The following is a 24,326-nucleotide window of genomic DNA, read 5'->3' on the forward strand; positions in this document are numbered from 1 at the left end:
GGAGCTCCACCAAAGAGTTCCTGCCACAGCAATCCCTGATTTTACCCTCCGGAGACAATCACTGTCTAAATAGGTTGGCTCTATCTCTTGTGGACATGGACCATGTTTACTGACTTCTCAGCATCTTCAAACACCCTTGGGTATGTCTGGGGAATTTCTAGCCTTGTGAGTCCCACCTTCCCAAAGCAGACCCCAAAGGACTCAGAGTTGCAACTTTGACAGCTGGGTCGCGGGAGTTTCCAGGCTCCACCAAGCTGATCCTCACACCCTAGACCCTCCCTTGGGAAGGATCAGCCTGAGGAAGGAGGCTCCACAGGAATCTACCTCTGGTGGAGGCGTCTGACTCCTGGAGGTGACAGCCTGCTGTTCTAGCCACTGGAGCAGGTGCAGCATGGGATGCAGGGCAGCAGCAGGTGTGTCCAAGCTTGACAGCAGGGCAAACTGTAGCATCCCAGGCTTAGTGATGGGGGTAGGGGGACTCTCACTGTCAGGCCAATTCCTGGAAGCAGAGAGCCTATTTCTCTAGGCCTCTTAAGGATGTCATGGACTCCCCCAGTCCATCTAATGAACTATTTTTCACTTGTAACTAATAAAACGGTGTGATCCTGACTGCCCAATACTTGTTGAAACATGTCTCCAGAGCCTATACACATTTAAGCAACATGTATTTTTATACTTAACAATGGAACTCAGCTGTACCCACTGGAAAGCTTAGACCCATTCTTTCTTTTTGACTGCCCCATGGTATTTGATGGTATTGTATTGGTGCACCATACTTTGCCTAACAAGCCCCCTATTGCTTTACATTGAAGAGATTTTTCTTATTTTTACTGTTCTATACAATGTAGCCTGACACACATTTGTCGTTTTCAATTCACTCTGTGGCTTTCGTACAGATTACTAAACAGTAAGATTGCTGAAAGATTATATATGCACAGTAAAATTTTTAACATATAAAAACAAATTTTATTTTCAAAGGTTGTTCTAATTTATACCTGCATTAAATATTTATGAAGACACCAATTTTTCCCCACCCTTGCTAATACTTGATGTTATTAGTCCTTTGAAATGTTGCCATTTTGAAAGGCAAAACTCCACCTCATTTTAATTTATATTTTAAAAATTATTAGTGATTTTTAGCATATTTTTACATATTTACTGGCCATTTGTATTTTTCTTCTGTTTTACCTATTTATATTTGCCCATTTTCTATTTTTTTACTGATAGAGATCACATTATATGTTGTACATAATATATAACACATATTGCATGTAATTTGTGTATATTCTGTTGCAAATATTTTCCCTAAGTCTCTCATTTATCCTTTAATTTAATTTAGGGTATTTTCTACTACAGAAAGTTCTATTTAGCACTTGCTGGAGTGATTCAACTTTAGAGGATTTAACAACATAATTAAGTAAATTAGTAAATAATTTGAGTAAAAAAATATTCACATCAAATCCAAAGGAAAAAAGCATGATTGAATTGAGACAAAATTGTTCATTAAAAACTTTAAGTAAATTAAAACTTTTGATTAAATACTTTAGGTAAAACTTTAAAAAAACTTCTTAAGATGAGTTTCGAAGGCTATCAGAAGTCATTATGAAAACATCACACTAAATTGTAAAATCCTAAATGCATTCTGACTGAAGCTGGAAGCAGGACAAAGTGTAGGGTATCTCCTCACTATAACTCAATCATGTTCGGGAGGCTTTAGCTAAAGCAATCAGATAGAATTAAGTGACTGATGTAAACTGAAAAAGAGATAAAAGCAGTATCACTCTTTGCAGATAATATGATTTTACTCCTAGAAAACGCAAGTGGTAAAACTAAAAGAAAACCTTTTAGAACTAATTTTTCTTTCAAAAATTTCACAGGAAGTTGTCACTATGTAAGTAGTGACTTTGAAACTCTCAACAGCTTTCCTCTATGCTAGTAGTAACTATGCAGAAATTAAAACGGTAAAAGTTTCTATTCATGACAGCTAGTAAAAGTACAAATTGCCAAAGATAAATTTATCCAGGAAAATACAAGAGTAGAATGTATATTTCAATAGTAATATTTTACTGAAGACATAAAATAAGACTCCAGTAAATGGAGACACGTCATATTCCTGTATGGGAAGACTCAACATCATAAAAGCTTTTCAAATCAATGTATAAATTTAATGCAATTCCAATCAGAATTCTAATGGATTGTTTATATATTCTGGTCCTGCTTTTGAAACTGGATAAACTGATTGTAAATTTCATACGGATGAAATAATACCTTGATAATTTCTGAGAATGTTTTGAGAAATTATTTTTCAGATATTTAAGTGTATGTTAGAGCTACTCTAGTCAAAACAATATGTTACTAGTATAGGAATAGACTAATTGATGACCAAAACAGAACACAGAGTCCAGTAACTAATCCCAAAATACTTGTTTTATTATGGTAAATGATACTTGAACAAAGAGCTAATAGTTTAGAAGAAAAAAATATGCATTTATGTTAAATTAAAAAATAATTTTTGGCTAGATTAAAGATCTAGTGAAAAGATAAAATCCATTTAATGTTATAGTAAAATATAGGAGTTATGTTTTTGTTGTTTAGCCAAGTGGGGAAGGTAATTCTCACTAAATTTGATAACCTGGAAGACATGCAAAAAAACAAATGAAAGAAAAAAAAACTCACCTGATATCTTTGATTATATATTAACCCCACCATATTATAGGTTAGGATATAAGACCTATAAGTGGGAATAAGTAACCCATGCAAGATCACTCAACTTGGCAGAGAGAGAGAATAAAGGGCTAATCAGATGGTCAGAGTGTTTAAGTGGTATAAGCTACACACTTTTCTCTTTTCCCAGTCGTTCGTAAACTTTAATGAACATTAAAAAACACCTGGAGTGCTCATTAAAATTTACCTGACTCCCACTCCCAGTTTCTAATTTAATAGATCAGATTAGGGACTGAAAATTTGCATTTTTAATAAGTTCATACGCAATGTCCATGCTGTGGAGTGTAGCCTCACTTGGAGTAATAATTTGCTATGCATCTTCCTTCAACAAAAAATCATGCTGCATACACACACACACACACACACACACACACACACACACACAAGCTTGGATGTCATCAAAGAGCATGCATTTTATTCCAAGTTATTTTAGGGGTACATCCATGTTATGGGCTAGTGAAAACTTAGTCTGAGGGGTAAACAGGTACAAAGAGTCAACGTCAAATTCCATCAGGGACAGAAGTATCAGGTCAGGTTGAGGTTACATTAAAACAACATAATTAAGACAGTTCATTTATCAAAAGAAAGTTATATGATATTAGTGAAAATGGCAGTGCAATGACATCCAAAAATCTTTTCTCCATAAAAGTGATGAGAAAATTGGTAAAAGTTGTCAGAATCAAATTTTTCTGAACTCTGGAAATTAACCAAGACTTGGAATAACCTGGAGAGGGTTCATTCAAGAATAAATGGCTGAATTTCAGGAAGGCCAGTGAGCTTAGGGCATTTTAATAGTCTCATTCCTGCTCTCCAGGTGCATAGTAATCTTGTAAAATAAAACTCTGCATTCCTATTGCAGCCTGGCAGAACCCCCAGAGGTAACAGAATGAAGCTGGAGATTTTACAAAGCTCCACTTCTAAATAATTGCCCTTTAAAAAGAAACCTATTTCATGGTTTCCTGGAATGCTCCCACTTACAAGGCTGTCTGTATCTGACCTGACTTAGAGACTGCCCAATACAAAAAGCCTTCTCCCCAAGGAACATTTGTTGAGAACAATTAATAGGCACATATTTTAACTTTGTAGCTGCTTGAGGTGGTGAATAGCAGTTGAAACAACCAATAGGCTAGCCAAAAAAACTGTAAAAGAAAAGCTGGAGCATGAGATAGTCCTAGGAACTTAGAAAACCCTGACCTATTCCTGTGAATCTAGAAGGTCATGTGTATGTTAGTATTGGCCACATGCTCCAGGCTATGTGCATGCTGAGGAAAGACCTGAGAAGGTCCTATGCTCTCACCTCTCGCTGACCTTGAGGCTCTGTGCAAGCAGAAAGGGAAAGCTAGGCAATATTGACAACTGTCTGACTGAGTGTTGAAGAAGTGTTCTAACACATGAATGTAGCTCCTTGGCAGAAACAGGAAGATTTATTGGTTCTAGACATTTGAGGAAACCTCTATCTAATCTTTAGTTGTAGAGACTTCCGTAGCCACACATGGAAAAGAATACAGATTTTGCAGAATTAGTTTAGAAAAATCCCTAAATAAACAAAAATAACTAACAACTACAAGCAGCAATAGCTATAAACCTGGAGTGGGGAGGATCTAATTTTCATGGTTGTCAAATTATATTATTTTAAATGCCTAGTTTCCAACAAAAATTATGAGACATGCAAAGATACAAGAAAGCATGGTTTATATGCAGTTGGAAAAACAAGCAATCAGTAGAAATTTTCTCTGAAGAACCCCAAATGCTGGACTTACTGAAGAAATGCTTTAAATAAGCTGTTCTGTTCAAAGAGCTAAAAGAGACAATGTGTCTTTGCTTGAACATTTTTGAATATGTTCAAAGAGCCAAAAGAGACAATGTCTAAAGAACTAAGGAAAAGTATGATGTGTCAGCAAATAGAGAATATTAATAAAGAAATAGGACTTTTATTTGGAAAAATCAGATAGAAATTCTGCAGTTAAAAAGTACAATTAATGATATGAAAAATTCACTAGAGGGCTCAATAGCAGAGATGAGCAGGCAGAGGGCTCAATAGCAGAGATGAGCAGGCAGAAGATAGAATAAGTGAACTTGAATATAGTCAATAGAGATTATGAAGTATGAAGAACAGAAAGAAAAAAGAACAAAGAAAAATGAACAGAGCCTTAGAGATCCATGGAACACCATTAAGATTACCAACAACATATGAATAATGGGAAACTCAGAAGAAGTGGAGAGAAATAAAGGGGCAGAAAGAATATTTGAAGAAATAATGGTTGAAAACCTCTCCAACTTGATAGAAAACATTTAGCTACACAGCCAAGTAGCTCAGTGAATTTCAAGCGAGATAAACTCAAAGAGATCCATGGGTATACATCATAATCAACCTGCTAGAACCTAAATACAAAGAGATAATCTTGAAAGCATCAAGACAGAAGCAATTGATCATGTACAAGGAATTCTCATTTAGATTACAGCTGATTTCTAATCAGAAACCATGGAGACCTGAAGGTAATAGGATGACATATTCAAGATGCTGAGAGAAAAGAAAGTGTCAACGAAGAATTCTATATATGGCAAAGCTATGCTTCAAAGGAGAAATTAATATTTTTCCATCTTTAGGAAAGCTTTGTATAGCCACCATGGCTCTGATCTCATCTTGAATTGTACTATCATAATCCCCACATGTTGTGGGAGGGACCCTGTGGGAGATAATTGAATCATGCGGGTGGTTTCCCCCATACTGTTTTCATGGTAGTCAATAAGTCTCGTGAGATCTGATGGTTTTATCAGGGGTTTCCACTTTTTTTTTTTTTTTTTTTGAGACGGAGTCTCGCTCTGTCGCCCAGGCTAGAGTGAAGTGGCGCAATCTCGGCTCACTGCAAGCTCCACCTCCTGGGTTCATGCCATTCTCCTGCCTCAGCCTCTCCGAGTAGCTGGGACTACAGGCGCCCGCCACCACGCCTGGCTAATTTTTTGTATTTTTAGTAGAGACGGGGTTTCACTGTGGTCTCAATCTCCTGACCTCGTGATCCGCCCGCCTTGGCCTCCCAAAATGCTGGGATTACAAGCGTGAGCCACCGTGCCCGGCCTGGGTTTCCGCTTTTGTGTCTTTCTCATTCTTTCTTTGCCTGCTGACATCCATGTAAGATGGGACTTGCTCCTCCTTCCCTTCCACCGTGATTGTGAGGATTCCCTACCCATGTGGGACTGTAAGTACAATTAAACCTCTTTCTTTTGTAAATTGCCCAGTTGTGGATATGTATTTATCAGCAGCATGAAAACAGACTAATACAGCCTCACTCCTGTAATCTCATCACTTTAGGAGGCCAAGGTGGCAGGATCACTTGAGGCCAGGAGTTTGAGATGAGCCTGGGCAACATAGCAAGACCTAAATTCTATAAAAAATTTAGAAATAGCTGGGCCATGGTTTTATGTTCCTGTAGTCCCAGCTACTTGGGAGGCTGAGGCAGGAGGATCACTTGAGCCCAGGAGGTCGAGGCTGCAGTGAGCCATAATCAGGCCATTGCACTCCAGCCTGGGCAACAGAGTGAAACCGTGTCTCTAAAAAATAAATACATAAATACAGAAATAAAAATTTAAAACCAAGATAATTTGTCGCTGGTAGACTTACCTTACTAGAAATACTAAAGGAAGTCCTTCAAGCAGAAATGAAGAAACACTAGGCAGTAACTTGGATTCACGTGAAGAAACAAAAGAGCGACAGTTAAGGTAATAACACAGGTAACTATAAAAGACATAATCATTGTAAGTTTTATTTGTAACTCTTTTCTCTTATCTAATTTAAATGACAACTGAATAAACAATTATAAATCTGTTGATGTATAAACAATGGATAAGGATGTCACTTGTGATAATAATAGCACAAAAAAAGGGGGAGAGAATGAAGAGCAAAGTTTCGTGCACTGTTGAAATGAAATTGGTATGAATCTGAACTAGTTTGTTATAAATTAAGATGTGACTTGTAATCCCCAGAACAATTTATATGAAAATCACTATAAATATATGGTAAAATACATGAAAAGAAAATTAAATGATACACTAGAGTATATTTAACAAAAGAAAGCAGGAGTAGAGGAACAAAAAAGACATGAACATGTAGAAAAAATAGTGAAATGTCAGACTTAAAGACAAGGTGAACACTCTTGTCTGTGGTAGAAGGACTGAGATGGATTGATGCAAACAACAGCTTGCCAATACCAGGAGATCAATAGGAGTGAGGAAGCAGCAGGAGAGAAATATTCCTAGAAGCAAATCCATGGTGGTAAATCCTGTACCCTCAACCCCATCAGCTTGTCCCATTTGTCCCCCCTGCAGGCTCTTGAGCTGTTCCTACCTGCTCCAAGTTTGGCTCCCACTCAGTAGTGGGTTTACCGTAACGAGAATGAAGCTTATAGTAGGAGACTTCCTTCAGAGATTCAGGGATGTGGCAGATTCAGTCACTGGCCAGCTACATGGAGCACTGCCCCAGCCCAGTAGTCACCACTACACCTTGCTGGTGAGAGGCTACAGGAAAGGCCAGAGCACTGGCAGCTTTGCCTTGCATCTTGTAGCCCCAGCAGCAGCCTGCCCCTTTTGGACAGATGGAGCATCCCGAGCCTGTGACTGACTTCATGGAGATGGATCTGAAGGATGCTGCTCTTCTCCCTGCTTGGGGTGGACCAGTTCTGCAAGAGCGAGAAGGTTAGGGCAAGGGTGTGGGAAACTGGATGGTCACATCCTGAGAGATTGGGAAATTAAAGGCCCAAGCTGTCTGAGGGCTTGGCCTGATTCTCCATCTCCCCCAATCCCGTAGAGCCTCTGCTCCCACTAGAGGCTCTGAGGGCTTCCTTTGACTCTGCATCCCTCCCTAGTCCCCAAAGAAAAACCCACTGAGCAGGAAACTGCACAGAAAGTCACCATTGTGCATTACCAATTATGAGAGGCAAAACTGAAAGAAGCTTTTCTAAACTATCAATAATAACAAAAATTCTGTCAACACTGCTAGAGGAAAGATGGAATTAGCTTTCTATTCTCTCTGCAGAAAATGATATTACAAAACTGTTGTCATAGGAAGAGGCAATAAAGGAATATGCAGGAAAAAAAGCACAGAGAAATGAGTATCACCGAGGTGTGTCAGGCAGTCAATGACAACTGCTAACAATTTCATGTTATTTTTCTGGATTTAAGATGTCTGTGATATTTGGTAGCTTTTTAGTATTTAAATTTGCATGATTTTTTTCTTGTTCATTATCTAATTCTGTATATTTTTTTTCTAAAGTGGCTTACAAATTGCATAAGCTTTAGACCGCAAACACCTCCAGCTGGGCCTCTACCCACTGCTTATAGAAGACCCCCCAAGGGGCCACAGGGGAAAGCAGGCCTCTCGTCTCAGCAGAATCTCCCAATTTATTGTTATCTGGTTGGTCAGTGTAATCACTTATAATTTAAAAAACATTTTACCTTATCTGTTTTGTCTCCTTTGTAGTCACTCATATAATTTGTTTTTGTCTTCCTTTTCTTTATTTAAAAGCCTTGTCAGAAGATTATTATTTTTATTTATTTATTTATTTATTTATTTATTTTGAGACACAGTCTCACTCTGTTGCCCAGGCTGGAGTGCAGTGGCATGATCTCGGCTCACTGCAAGCTCCACCTCCCAGGTTCACACCATTCTCCTGCCTCAGCCTCCCGAGTAGCTGGGACTACAGGCGCTCACCATCACGCCCGGCTAATTTTTTGTATTTTTAGTTTATTTTATGAGATTTTCTTTAAAAAAGTTTTTGCTTTTGTAGATTTTGTTTCTTTGTTATCTAATTCAATTTCTACTATTATCCTCTTTTACTCTTTCTGCCAAAAAATACAGACCAGATTTTAAAAATCAAAACAAAAAGCTATGGCTACAGCAAGGGTGAAGGCCAAGTCTTCACTCTGTGGAAATTTTCTTCTAGCTAAGGTGAGGTATAAAACAAATTAATAACTGAATGTATAATTTATTGTCAGGTGGTGATTGGTACTGTGAAGAAAAATACATGTAGGTAAGTGGATATGGAATGATGGAGGTGGCATCTGCTTTAGATGGGATGGTCCGGGAAGGACTTTTGAAGAAAGTGATATCTGAGCAGAGACCTGAGTAGGTGAGGAAGAGGGCAAGACTGTGTGTGTTCTGGGCAAAGGGAGAGCAAGTGCAAAGGCCCTGAGGTAGAAATGGGATTGGAGTGTCCTAGTACTTGCAAGAAGCCCACTGTGTGCCAGGCAGATCAAGTAAGGAAAGCAGAGAGAGAGGTTCCAGAGCTCAGATCTTATTTAATCCTATTAACTATAGGGAGAGTATGATTTTTATTCTAAATAAGAAAGCAAGACAACAGAGAGTGTGGGCCTGGAGAGCGCTCAGACAGATTGACATATAAATCTACAACAACCGCTGGTAGGAAAACCTCCCTTGCATTTGATTCCGCTTCTCAGAACTTGCTTGTTGGCCCCAGAAGCACAAAGGAGCTGCGTCCCACAAGGAACAGCTGGGCCCCACAAGGAACAGCTGGGCAGCAGTGAATGCTGGAAAATGAGAGGAAGAGACAGACGGATGAGGATTAGAGGAATCCTCCAACAGGTCCAGCTCTGAATGTGAGGCGGAAAGTGTGAAGGTGAATAGAGAGTCACTGACACAGGGACAAGTTCTAAGACTTGAAACAGGAGGCAGAAAACACTCAGCAGAAGTTAGAAGGAGTCTCTCTTTTGCCTTTATTATTCATTTGTTCCACAAGTAACACACGTCATTTGTAAACATATTAGAAAATACAGATAAAGAAGAAAAAAGTCATTTTAAATTGCAAATCTGAAGATTTTTAGGTTAAATTGCAATTCTAAAGATTGTTAATATTTTGGTCTGTACACTTCCATCTTTCCTACACATTTACATATATATAAACATGTATATATATATATATACGTATATGTATATATATAATACACGTATATATAATGTATGATTTTTACACAAATCATATTTGCATTATACTCTAATTTTTGCATTAAATATTTCATAAACATCCTCATGTCAATAAATGTAGGTTACTATTAACATTTTTAATTAGTGCAGGAAGATTGCTCTGTGTGTTTTTACTATAGTTTATTTAAACACTTCCCCGGTCATTTAGGTTTTTTTCACATTTTGCCTTCATAAACGGCCACGTAACAGATCTCTCCAAATTTAGATGCCGGGTACTTGTTGTTTCTTGATACTAAATACTTAGATAGGCTATCGCTAGATTAAAGAATTAAAGATCTCAAACCTCTAGATACATCGGCAAACAGTTCTCAAAAAGTCTTGACTTAAAAATTCCCCCAACATGATGTTCCTACTACCCCCACACCATCACCAGTACTGGCTACTTCATTATTTTGCATTTGTGTTATCTATCAGGTCAACTATGACACTACTTAATTGTTGTATTAGTTTTTATTTTTCTTACTAATTCTCATGTACTTATTCGTCTTGCTGGAACTGCCTAGTTCATATCTTTTGCCTACTCTGTTCAGCAAGCTTGTCTTTTTCTCATTGCTTTTGAGAGTTCGTATTATGTTTATAGTAATTCTATTACATATGTTATGATGATTTCCCAATGTTATTGTATTTATTTTTAAAAATTTTTTATAGAGTCTCACTCTGTTGCCCGGGCTGGAGTGCAATGGCATGATCTTGGCTCACTGCAACCTCTGCCTCCCAGGTTCAAGTGATTCGCCTACCTCAGCCTCCTGAGTAGCTGGGACTACAGGCGCCCGCCACCACGCCTGGCTAATTTTTGTATTTTTAGTAGAGATGAGTTTCACCATGTTGGCCAGGCTGGTCTTGAACTCCTGATCTCGTGATCTTCCCACCTCAACCGCCCAAAGTGCTGAGATTACAGGCATGAGCCACCGTGCCCGGCCCCAGTGTTCTATTACCATGGTGAGATTTTATTTTCCTGTAGAGATAGTTTTAAATTTTTATGTAATCAGACCTATGAAGTTTCTGATTGTAATGTCCAGGTTGGAAAGACTTCCCCTGCCCCAAAGTTCTATCAATACTCATTTTATATTTCTCCTGGTAAAGATTTATATTTACATTTTAACTCAGCTGGCTACCCTAGTCCTACTAGCATTACAGGGAAAAACAATTTAAAAACAGAGTCACCCAGTTCCACCAGCCTCCCTCCTTACACCAGCATTCCCTGTTCCACTAGCACTCCTTGAATACAAGCTCTCTTCCTGACTCCTTTTCCTCGTAGGTTATAGAGTGGCCTGAGAGTAATTAATCTCTGGCTCTGAGCACAGTGAGGCTCAGCAGGCTCCAATCATATAAGGCACAGTCCCTAAGGCGTGCTTCTATCTCTCCTCAGGGGAGGGCTGTCCCCAGCTCCTAGAGTGGCCCCTTGTGTCTTCTCACACACACAGGGAGGAAGGAGATGAAGGAATGACACTCCTCTTAGAGAGCCTGCCTATTTGGCTTGACCTTTCCCTACATCCGTCTAAAGTAATGATGGATGGCCGTACTGGAGACACTGTTAGACTCTCTTCAGAAGACTGTCTGGACCACCAGTGACCCTTAACACAGACAAGCATATGCTGTGGAAGAGTAGCTTCTAGCCTTTTCTTCTTCCTCTGCAGCCACCCCCATTTAGTACATGCCCCCAGAAGGCAATCAGGGTATCAAATCATTCTGTCTGAGCTTTAAAAACAGTGCTTTTTAAAAACTATGAATACAAGGAAGAGGTACACTTCTTAATCCCCATAGACTGCTGATCTTCCCTTGAGATTTCTGTTCAAATGTCACTGTGAATTTTCTACTCCCTAAATTTATTAAACCAACAGCATTCCCACAGCACATGCACATACTCGGTATTATTGAAATGCTGTCACTCTGGGGATAGAGCAGCTGTTTCTTACAGGCAGTAAACAATGGTTTTGAACAGGAAGCAGGAGAAAACATGTCCGGAGAAAACTTTCTGGGAGAAAAACAAACATTGACTAAGTTTGATTCTGGTCAAGTGACACAGTTTTGTTTTATCTGGAAAGTGATATCACAGAAACTCCATGTTCTAATATTTAATTATATGATTAATACAACGGTCGCAGATTACTTAATGATAAAATTGTTAGTCTACATATTTACTGGTCCATTTGTAAAGTAAAATAAATGAGTTCCTCTATCACTGTCGTTCTCAAAGGCAGGGGTAGGGTGGGGTGGGGGGAGCAATTTTGCCTGCCAGGGACATTTGACGATGTCTGGAGGCATTTTTTAATTGTGACAACTGGGAGGGTGCTACTGGCATCTAGTGGCTAGAGACCAGGGATGTTGCTCAGCACCCTACAACGCTCAGGACAGCCCCTGCCGCTGCTCCCGTCAAAACAAGGAATGACCAGCCCCAAACGTGAATAGTATCGAGAGAAAAGTGATCAAGAACAATCAGGAAAGGCATCTTCTACATGGTCTCTCTGATTTTCTTCCAGTCTAATGCAAGAAGAAAAACGCTGACCTATGCCCAGAAGGACACTAGTGATGCAGGAAAAATGGAACCCTAGGAGGCAGGAATCATTGCCCTGCTGATGGGAAGGTCCTGGGAACATGGAGGATTAGAACTATGTTTATGGGGGCCTAGTCCAGTCCATCACCCCGGGTCTTGTTCCCTCCATGTTGTGACTTCAGTGCCCTCCACATTGTGAAATTTACCAGTGAATGGCATGTGAAACCTTCCAGGCTTTCTGTGGGTCAGAGCATGGGTTCATGTCCCAAGTGCTGTTGAACCCTGGTCTCGGATTGGCTCAGCTCAAGCTGCTGTTACCACAGCTCCATCTTCAGCTCCTTATCATGCTCTTCCTCTCCACCTCCTTTCTTCTTTTCTTCTCCTGGTTAAGGTTAAGAACCTGCAGTCCCATCCACCCCTGCTCCAGGAAAACCTCAGCAACACTTCTCTGGTCTACTCAATCCTTCCTTTCCTAGGGGCTCCTTCTCTTCATCTATGACCTCCCGGGAAGCAAAGGTTCCCTTGAACCCATCTACCATTCTCTCCCCAAGACTCCAACTCACCTTCTTGCAAACATGGTTTCAGCTGTCTCCTCTGTGATTGATAATAATGTGTGTCATGCACTGTGCTAAGAATTTGACCCTCAATACCCTTAGGAGGTCAACATTGCTATTCAACCCATTGTACATACGAGTTTGAAGACCTGGGTTCAAACCGTGGCTGTGGCAGTCACTCAGCCTCTGTGTCTCAGATTCCCTATTTGTAATGGAACCGAAAGCATCTTCCTTGGGACTCATGTTTTAAAAATATAAGGATCAAGTGAATTAAAGCACATTATCATCATCATCACCACGAGTGCTTTAATGTATTGTTGATTCAATATTAATTTCTAAAGAAACCAAATAAGGAGACAAGGTATAATCATTTAACATATTCCTGACTTTCTGTCTGTGTCAAGACTTTGAAGAAATCACACACAGGGTCTGTTTCCCTATGCCCAGCCCAGCAACGACAAGCCCTCAGAGCAGGGACTGTGCAATCCGATCACCTGAGCCAGAATCCTCATGGCTGAGTGATTGCAGGCAAATTATACCTTCCAGTAACCCTGTCTTCTTATCTGGAACCTGAGGATGAAAATAAGGATGCCTTCCATGCTGTTAGGAAATTCATTCAATTAATCTTTGCGATGAGCTGAGGACAGAGCCCAAACCATATTACACACAAGGTATGTTGTCAATCTTACCACACCTCCAGGGAAGACTCGCAGTAAGTAACATCGCCCTCTGAAACAACCATGCTTATGGCCATGAGCCATCTCTGTCCGCCGTAAGCAGCCCCCAAGTCTCCGGCCTCTGCTCTGCCTCTTGGAGTATTTCTGTCTCCTTCCATGGCCACCCTGGCCAGCATGCACTGGCTTCCCCCATGTGCCAAGCTGCATGCCAAGGGCAGATGTGGAAGGTCCAGTGACTTGGGTAATCTTGGCAGGACACAGTGGGTGCAGAATCTTTCACATGCTCATTTTGTAGGTCTCTAACTTGCTGAGGTTTATTGAGAAAACTTAAAAGCTAATTAGGTTCTATGTCAGGCCCTAAGAAAAAGGCTTTAAAAATGAAGATGAAAAGCAAAAGTTACTGGATAATTATTTTAAGAGAGAGATTTGCAAATTAAAGTCTCTCTCTTTGCATCTATTAAATTAGCAAATGTTAAAGAATAAGATATTAACCAGCAGTGTTGGCCAGGATATAAAACACCAGCACACCAGTGCACGGCTAGTGGAAATGCAAATCCATACAATTCCAATAAAAATAAATTTGCCACTGCATTTCATAGCCACTGATCCAGTAATCCTCATTCTCAGAATCTTTCTTAGTGAAATTGTAAAGAGTAAGAAAAAAATCCACAAAGGTGCCCACTACATATTATACATAATAGTAAAAATGGGAACAAACTCAATGCCCCTAAATAAGGAAGCTGATAAGTAAATCTATTAATTCATATTTTCAACAAATATTTACAAATTGCTCCATTTCTGACTTCTCTGCCACATCAGCTCAATAAAATATCTTGTAGTCATTAAAATCATCAATAATAAAATATTTAACATAAGAAGTGAAATGAAATTTGTAAAAATATACTTTTGCCATGATTATAATGATGCCAAAATTAAATATTTTTGTTTGCAGCGTTTGAATGGGAACATGGACAAATCAAAATTGCTCATTTATTAAGATGGTGAATTCTAGATTATTTTCTTCTCCACTACTTGTTATTCATTATTTGGAACGAAGAAAAATCTTAATTAAAGATGTAAAAAGGCCGGGCATGGTGGCTCACGCCTGTAATCCCAGCACTTTGGGAGGCCGAGGCTGGTGGATCATCTGAAGTCAGGAGTTTGAAACCAGCCTGGACGACGTGGCGAAACCCCGTCTCTACTAAAAATACAAAAATTAGCTGGGCATGGTGGCAGGCACCTGTAATCCCAGCTACTCGGGAGACTGAGGCAGGAGAATCGCTTGAGCCTGGGAGGCGGAGGTTGCGGTGAGCTGAGATCGCGCCATTGCACTCCAGCTTGGGCAACAAGAGCGAAACTCTGTCTCAAAAAAAAAAAAAAAAAAAGATGTAAAAGTCCCCACTCTTGCAGCCCTGTGTGAGCCCTACTCTGGGACTCCCACTCCCGATCATGACTGTCTGCACATGAGTAGCAGCAGCGGCCTGGGTCTTGCTTGACCATGGCCACGAGAGGGCTCAGCCTGTGGACCTGAAGCCACTTTCCTAGGGAGCCCCTGCTTGCTTTTCCGGATTGTTCTGCTGTACTTTATTTTTGCTCTCTCAAATACGATTTAAAACCCCACAGAGAACACACTTGAGAGTCATTTCACAAGAAGTCCATCCATTCTATTCCTATAAAAACAGGGAGATAGCCATTCATCCTTGGGATTCCTCTGGGAATTCTTTAGAAGCAGCGAGGCTCAGCCTCTAACTGACAAGCTCTGCTCAGCACATTCCAGTGGATCTGGGTGCAAAAGCTGACCAAGCGGCTGCGATTTGCAGGGGTGGAAACCTGGAATGTAACAAAATACAAAGCATGGGAAAAATGTGTGGCATTTTCAGTTTAAATTGGCCAGCTAAGCTAGCTGAACTAAGCCCTGGCTAAACTCATACGTGGGTAAGGGCAGCTATCCCCAAAGACAAGCCCTCTGAGAGTGCCTTTAGAGGGTTTATAGCTATAGATATGGAAACCAGTCCCACCCAAGAAGACATTTTTATTTTTAGAATTCTGGAAGCATGCCATCTGTAATCAGTTTGTTCACTCTGAATGAGCTCGAATGATTAAATCAGTCTTTAAAATTCTTTACTACAGGCAATCAAGCACAACTTTGATGCCCCGAGGGGTTAGAGTTTCTATTCCCTGACCATTTGCTCCAAGCATCTTCTGTTCAAAAAAAAAAAAAAAAAAAGAAAGAAAGAAAGAAAGAAGGAAAGAAAGAACAAAAACAAAAGAAAGAAAAAAGAAAAGAAAAGAAATACGCTTTTTAGGTTTGAGTTTGACCCTTAAGATGAGTTTCAAAGTAACCTCTTTTTAAAGACAATGTCCATGGACTTGGGTTTTTTTGTTTTTGTTTTTTGCTATATTTCAATCACTGCACATGCTTGTGTTCAATGGCCTGTAAAATGTCTTGTGTACTCTGAAAGGAGAAGGAGTTCATAGACAATGGCAATTGTCTATTTGGATTCTAAAAGTATCTGGGTGCACAGTATTTATCTGTTAACCTAAACATAACCTGATTCTAAGGGGAAGACTAATTGAGGTTTAATCATGAGTTCGTTCACAATGGAGATTCGGTCACCTGTGTTTTCCCCATGAATGGGAGCAGAATATCCTGGTAGAATTACACCTGGTTTTGCTCCTTTTCTTTTTTGGTAGAATTTTTTTTATTGTGGCTATATATATATATATATATATACATACATATGTTATATATTGTGTATACATATACATACAATGACATTTACCATTTTAGTGTATAAGTCAGTGGTCCTCAGTTGTGTAACGATCACTACTATTTCTGGAAGGTTTTCACCATTCCAAACAGAAATTATCTATCCATTAAGCGATCACTCCCCATTTCCCCTGCCCCCTAGCCCCTTGTAACTTCTATTCTGCTTTTTGTCTCTCTCCGATTTTGCCCTCTATTTGGGATGGCACAGTATTTGTCCTTTGTGTGTGGCTTATTTCTTTTAGCATCATGTCTTCAGGGTTTATCCATGTTGTGACATGTATCCAAACTTCATTCCTTTTTAAGGAGTATTCCATTGTATTAACATGCACTTTGTCTCCGCATTTATCTGTTGGTGGACATTTATTTTATTTCCACCTTTGGACTATTGTGCATAATGCTGCTATGAACATGGGTGCACATGTATCTGTTCCAGTTCCTGTTTTTAGTTCTCTTGGGTGCATATCTAGGAATGGAATTGCTGAGTAGTGTAGTCATTCTATGTTTAACTTATTGGGGAACTGCCAAGCTACTTTCCATAGTGATTGCATCATTTTGCATTCCCATATGGTAGGATTATTTTATTCCCAGATATTGGCTACCCTTCTCTGAGGAATTCCGTACCTCTCCTTTTTACACTGGGCTCGGCTGCCTGATACGCAACTGGATATGACAAAAGCTCTAGACCTCCCTGGTCCCTATCGTTTTCACTCTTTCCTCTAGCCTGTCCCAAACAGGAGCTGCTCCTGCAGGAGTGTGAACAGTAACAGGGCTGCTGTACAGCCACAGCCAGCGCGCAACACAAGTGAGAATGAGCCTGTGTCCTGGAGGTGCTGCAGTCCTGCCGTCATTTTGTCCCGCAGCAAAAGCAGCTCCACATCCCTTTGATTGTTCCCTTGGCCTCTCCTCTTTTCAATTGCGCATGATTCTCTGTGGGGTTTCTGTTTCCTTTCTTTGCCAGGTACTTTTACGTGTGCTGTTTCCTTTTTCTAGAATTAGCTGTCCTCCAAAACCTGTGACTGATTATTAGGGGGAAGCATACAAAACTGTCATTGTTGCAGATCGAAAGTCATCAAAGTCTAGCAGTTTCCTACGGTTAACATAACTAAAAACAACAATGGCAGCAGCCAGGCATTGTGCTGGGAACTGGGTTCCACTAACTCCTCAGCTCCTCTCATTAAGCTTGGAATGATTCCTAACCCCATTACGAAGATGAGGAAATGCGAGGCTCAGGCTCATCAAGTCACTTAGCTCATTAGTGGTGGATCTAGACTCCAAATCAGGCTCTTAATTAGGACCCTCTATTGTTCAACGTTTTCCCTCCCATGCACTCCTCTCTTCTCTGGAGGGGCTGCTGGAGATTCCTCGTGACAGTACTTATTACAGTTCCCATTACCTGGAGGTTACATTCATTTGTGCTCACAACGGTGAAGAAACTTAGCTAAGCATGTGGTATGTATTATTCTTAATCCCACTTTGCAGATGAAGAAATTGAGACTCAGCTCATGACAGTACTAACTGCATTGCACAAAAGTTGCCTAAATCACCAAAATAAGCAGGTGTGGTTCTAGGGAGGAGAGCTGAGGAGACTGGGTTGTCGGCTTTGTGAACGCAGTGCTGTGGCTTGCCTACGGACTAATGACTTGTCTTTTAACAGGACTACACAAATCCAGTCAGCCTCCCAATCTAAAATGTCACACTCAAGGTTCCCTCTCTCATCCCATAGAGCTGCTTCTGCAGACCCATCAGCAACCAATGCTGCTGAAAACATCATACCTCATGATCAAAGGCGTAAGTCCTTAGTTCAGGAATTTCAAATATTTTAGCAGATAAGCAGTGGTATTTTGGAGACTATTAATCATGAAATTAACTTCCTGACCAAATCCTGTATCTGGTCAATGTTTCTAGAAGCCAGCAGACTGGGTTTCAAGTGAAGTGAGACTTACTAATTTACAATTGCAAATGCAGCATCTGCTGTTCAAATGGGTGGTTTTTTTGCCAGGGGACATTCCGTGTATTTAGTGATATAAGATCCTAGTCCACTGTTAGCCACTTATTTATTTTCTACACCCCTTTTCATCTGTTCATCCTCAGAAGAATCTGAAACGTCCCCAGCAGTTGTGGAATTTGGGTCATTCAAGTGGTGCCCACCAAGTGCCAAGTCCAATCTAGCTACAGGACTTAATCCCTGCACACTCCCAAATTCAAATTCCACCCAGCACACTGAACGTGTGTGCTTATCTTGTGGTACTCACACCGATCCATGGGAGGGAGAGAGTTTAAGTCATGGAAGCAAAAGCTCTCTCAGAAGAGCACGCATCCCAGCTTCAAAAGTAGAAACAGAGTGACACTGTACCTTTATTCCTCAGAAATGTTGAAGTTTGAACAAAATGAATCTTTAGTATTTTAAAAATTGACCTAGGCCAGGCACGGTGGCTCACGCCTGTAATCCCAGCACTTTGGGAGGCCAAGGCGGGCAGCTCACCTGTGTTTGGGAGTTCGAGACCAGCCTGGCCAACATGGTGAAACCCCGTCTCTACTAAAAATACAAAAAATTAGCTGGGCATGGTGGCACACACCTGTCATCCTAGCTACTCAGGAGGCTGAGGCAGGGGAATTACTTGAACCCAGGAGGCGGAGGTTGCAGTGAGCCGAGATCATGCCACTGCACTGCAGCCTGGGTGACAGAGCAAGACTCTGTCTCAAAAAAAAGAAAAAAAAAATTGACCTGTCGTCAGAATTTTAAGTCAATTTTTGATTTAATATTATGTTGATGATCTTGTGGAGAAATGTTTAAAATAGAAACAATACAAAATGCCAAAAATAATAAAAGGAAACCTACACTTCATTGATATAAATACATTTTAAATTTTAGGATACAATCGCCAATTCCTGATTCCCAGTCAAAAAGATTAAGTAGATCCAGATGTCACAGATGTGAATCCACATGTTTACATCACATCTTGAAAACAATCATTATTTTAATCCTACCAAGGTTAAGTTGCTATATTAGTGAGAGAGAGACTAGTTTTGTGTAGAAAGACAGCAGTGAAGATGGCAGTGAAACAAATGTCCATGAGCTATCTTGAATTTGTATTGACTCTCCCCAAAATCTTAATGTTTTCAGCTCATTGAGGAAATTTTCCTAGTACATACCCTTCTCCTGGCATAAAGTTTTCCTAGAGAGTCTGCAATTTTTAGGTAACAAAGAATATTAATAATAAAAAAGGAACTTTCTACTGATCTCAAGTTTGTGTTAACATGATGTTCAGTCTAAATCCAAACTCATTCCTTAGCAAGACCCTCTTTAAAACATGTGGGTCTTCCTATCCTCGTCATTTGGATTTTTCTCCATTATGGGTGCCATCTGTCTGTAACATCTGTCACCCCTTTGATTGCCAATGTGAATTTCGATGGTCTGGCTGGTTTCTTTCTCTCTTGGATATTTCTGACTACCTGTTTCTCTTCTCACCCAAAGAGGTATAACTCTACAAGGACAAAAGTTATGGAAACTACATTTTCAAACCTAAAATCACAACATCCATAGCATGAGAAGTATGCCTGTACTTAAACGTACTATGGGGCAAAACATTTGAACTGTCCGAAGCACCTAGGATGCCTGGTCATCAGCCTGAAGAAGATGGATGGTAGACATTAGATGTCTTTCTAGCACCTTCTCGTCCGGAGCATTGTATCTTCAAGCAATTGTTACACTTGAATGAGCGACTGAGAATTTAAAAGGCATTTATCATTGGCGAGACTTTTGAACTTGTGTTTAACATTCAAATTGTGACTATATATACGTATATATATACATATATATGTGTGTATATATATACACACACATATATATGTATATATATATATACACACACACATGTAATTTTTTTTTTTTTAGATAGAGTCTCACTCTGTCACCAGGCTGGAGTGCAGTGGCACGATCTTGACTCACTGCAACCTCTGCCTCCCAGATTCCAATGATTCTCCTGCCTCAGCCTCCCAAGTAGCTGGGATTACAGGTGCACACCACCACACCTAGCTAATTTTTGTGTTTTTAGTAGAAACAAGATTTTGCCATGTTGGCCATGCTGGTCTCGAATTACTGGCCTCAAGTGATCCGCCCGCCTTGGCCTTTCAAAGTGATGGGATTACAGTCGTGAGCCACCACGCCCGGCCAACATTTATATTCTTAAAAGTCTATTTCTATAAGCACACAGATTTTTCTCTGTTGGTGTCATCATCTTCAGTCAGTGGAGACTGTGCAGAACCCCTGGGATTGGGGACTGAAAGAGCCAATGTCAGAATAGAGAGTGGGACAGAGTAAGATAGACCTTCTCTCCTGATTTGGGCCTGCTCATTGAACCCCAATCTAAAGTGGAATGGACTAAGGCTGCTGGGTCCCATTTCAATAAAAGTCTGCCTCCTAGTGCAGAGTCTATTTGGAAGCCACAGCCAGAAGCCAGTTAACTGAACAGCAAGCGCTGAATCTCCTCGGGGAGCCACAGGATGTAGAAGAAGTGTGGTACCACCACACTCTGCAATCAGCAGTCAACTGGCCTCACCTATGGGCATGCGGTTCCACAGCCAAGACTCCCCAGGGCCATAATGCCCAGCCCCATCTCTAAAGCTACAAGAGTGGGTACAAAAAGATGTTGCACCATGATAGAGGTCAACCCACTGTTCAATGAGGACAAAAGCAATTTGGCAAAGCTGGTGAGTGCAGATAAGCATGGCTCCAGAGAGACAAAAGCTCAGTCTGTTTTGCTTCTAAATTTGAGCAATTAGTGTCCTACGCAATACTCATCAACTCAAAACCTAGGCAACATTTCTGAAAGAAATATATTTCTAGGAAAGTAGACTATGAAAATGTTTTTAGAATTGTTTTACTATGAATTCTTTTTTTAAACATTTCTTGATAACAGTATACAAACCTAGTCATATCTTTTTTTTTTTTCTTTTTTATTATACTTTAGGGTTTTAGGGTACATGTGCACAATGTGACAATGTGCAGGTTTGTTACATATGTATCCATGTGCCATGTTGATTTCCTGCACCCATCTAGTCGTATGTTAATAGTTATCTAATTAGCTAACATTATTAAAGCATGAGTTGCATGAAATAGAATCAGAATTTAGTATCAGAAAAAAAACACACAAGAATTGTATCATGACAAATTTCTCCCTGAATGTTTGAAATTGCTCCCACTCTTTCAGGTACACATATCACAGATTCAAGGAACAGGATATTCTCTGAACTTGAGAAAAAGAAAAGTGACTTTTTATTGTCCTTTCCCCGAATCAGAAGCAATAATTACATCCAGGATACAACTGATCTTCCCACAGCTGGCTCCCTGAGTGCTTGATTAGCTACAAACCTTCCTACCTAGTGGGACGTGGGAAAATGAAATAGCAGGAAGATGGAGGCTGTCATTTTGCCCCTGGGGAATGAAGGGTGAAACCTGTGGGAAGTTGAGAGTACACTCAGAGCTGAGTTCCCATGCCCAAGAAGATAAGTACGTCCCTGAATCTTCTGAAGCAAAATCCTTCATTGGTGTATTACAACCAGGCCTGCGTGGCTTGGGTTAGAAAAGCTGTATTTGGGTTCCTATTACTGGTGATTGACAAATCTAAACCTAAACCTACTTTGCATCATCGCGCCTGAACTACAAGTTACAGCTAAGCTTAAGAACATTTTTTACTTCATTTACCTGTCTGGAAGCAAAACAGTTCTGAAGCTGTTTTGGAAATATACAAGTATATCTATCTCCATAATTTATCTATCTATCTATCTATCTACCTACCTATCTATCTATCTATCTATCTATCTATCTATCTATCTATCTATCTATCTACCTATCTCTTAGTATTCAAAATCTCAACTAAACAGAAAATGCATTTGTGACTTGAAGCAGATGAAGACACCCCCAGCCTCACCCACCTACTGATGTTGCTTCATTGGGAAGACATGCAATGCAGGAGGAGTTCCAAATTACCACCCCGAGTTGAAAGGGTCTCAAAGTCAGGCAAACAAATACAAAATAAAACATCTTTGCAAGCTATTGTCTGTTCAGAGTGCACAGCTAGGAGAAATGGAAAACAGGCATTCCGTCCTCGACGCCTCCTCCTCTTCCTCTGTCTTCCCCTTTATCAGTTGATTGCCCATGTCACCATGGCATCTAGGCTCTCTGCAGGATGAAGTAGAATATGCTTATAAGGATGGAGAAGGCCTGCTTGTCCTTGCTTTGTTTGTGATCTGAGGAGAAAGAATGGATCCATTGCCTGCAACTCCAACAAACAGAACAGAAATAATATCCAGGTAGACAAGAAATGAAGTCAGCCCATTAAGGTCAGGATAAACCATCGAAGACTAGGCATCGGATAGTCATGGACCATACAGCATTCATGTGTCCTTCTGACATCACGAGTTCAAACATGTGCTTTTCTTTTTCATCAAACTTTTAATTTTGAAATAATTGTAGATCTGGGTGCATTTGTAAGAAGGAATACAGAAAGACCCTGAACCATTTACTCAGTTTTCCCAATGGTAACAACTTGCAAGATGATAGTACAATATCACAACCAGGATATTGACATTGATGTAATCCATCAACATATGTTGTGCTTTCAAAATCAGTTTAACTGCTTGAAAAAGTAGCAAATTCATAGAAATACCTCAGGCCAGATAAACAGGCCTGAAGGGGACGTGTTGTATATTTATGAACAGGCTGCTTTGTCTGGCTGAGGGAAGTGTGGCAGGCGTGGGTAAGTCATTGAATCATGGGTTCTTTGAACTGATCAAAGTTCTCTCTCACTGACAGCACTTACTGTGGAGGAGGAACTTTTTTGCATTTTGTTTCAATTTAGGATTTCCTAAAATTAAGATGAGAGAGTGTCCAGAAGGGTATATACCAATCACATGGATGAAGAACAGAAAGATGAACCTTCTGACATGAAACTTTAGAGAAGAAAGAAAAACTTTTATCATGCAGTGGGAGAAGCAGAGGATCAGGAAGGACAGGACAGACAGCAATGCGCTGCTGGGGTCACCCCTGCCAGGAACCCTGCTGCCGGCCACTGTGTTTCTCATTTGCTGGGTGTGCCTCCCCAGAGAGAAAATCAAGAGCAGAACAGCAACAAGGAAGATAAGTAATGGCACTAAGAACTCAGCAACATAAGAGAAAATCTGTATAGCCGGTGTATCTTCTTTTTGAATTGTGGCATTTTGGGATAAAAAGTTCCTTAAGAAGTATGGGACCGTAAACCCTGCATATTTGCTATGGAAAACACAAATTATAGATACATATAGCAGAGACCCCAGGATCATCCATGGGACCAACTTGGATATCCTCATCTTCAACCAGATGAAGAGTGGGTGAGGGACGCTGGCAACCTTGGCACAGTAGAAAACGCCGAGCCATGTGGCAAGCCAAAGTTCCAATTCATTTATAAATAAGAGAATTGCACAATTTGTAGAACACTTGATGAATTCTATCAAGAAGATAACAATCACATTAACGTAGAAGATGAAAAACTGCAGAAAAATTCTAGAAACCGCCAGGCAAGAAAGAAGGAGATCCAGTGGAGCCATTTTTCTGTGCTTGATCAAGTCAATGCCATTCACCACCACAATGATGCCATTTGTGAAAGTCCCAAGAAGAAATTGTATCACTGCAAGAAGAAAATAGATAATGAGGTGAGACTCTAGCATTTTAGGAATAAAAAATTATTTACTTAAAAAATAATGAAGTTATAGAGTTTTGGACAGGTTGGGTTGTTCACGCTCTTCAATTAGATCAGGACTCCTCTGGGGAAGAAGACTAACAATAAAGTCATGGGGCAGGAAGGTGGTGTACATTTGTTTATGTCACTGCTTTCTCTATTTATTTCTGAGACAGTCAAATAAGGAGGAGATACTCTAGCAACAATTTGCTTCTTATTGATGGCTTTTGCATTTTACAGGTTTACCTAGCTTTCAAAGTCATCACAGGCAAATAATGGAATCAGACACCTTCAGACAGCTGGGAGAACAGCTCCTCCACAGTAATTAGCCAAAGATACTCAATTCTTCATCTCTACTACGAATAATTGATTTTGCCTACAGGTGTGATTCTACTTAA

At 40.2% G+C, this 24,326-nt stretch overlaps 1 protein-coding gene across 1 annotated transcript; it reads right to left on the bottom strand.

The window, feature by feature from the left end:
* Positions 1-22,913: 22,913 nt before the first annotated feature.
* TAS2R1 (taste 2 receptor member 1) lies at positions 22,914-23,917 on the bottom strand. The gene has a single exon (XM_032135667.2). It carries the CDS (start codon positions 23,915-23,917, stop codon positions 23,018-23,020), a length of 900 nt encoding a protein of 299 aa, XP_031991558.1. The 3' UTR covers positions 22,914-23,017.
* Between the last annotated feature and the right edge of the window lie 409 nt (positions 23,918-24,326).

This window comes from Hylobates moloch, unplaced genomic scaffold, assembly GCF_009828535.3.
Source record: "Hylobates moloch isolate HMO894 unplaced genomic scaffold, HMol_V3 SCAFFOLD_17, whole genome shotgun sequence".
Classification (NCBI taxonomy): Eukaryota; Metazoa; Chordata; class Mammalia; order Primates; family Hylobatidae; genus Hylobates; species Hylobates moloch.

Bases quoted from the DNA above. Each gene is read 5' to 3' on its own strand.
- TAS2R1 (XM_032135667.2), bottom strand. From the start codon at position 23,917: ATGCTAGAGTCTCACCTCATTATCTATTTTCTTCTTGCAGTGATACAA.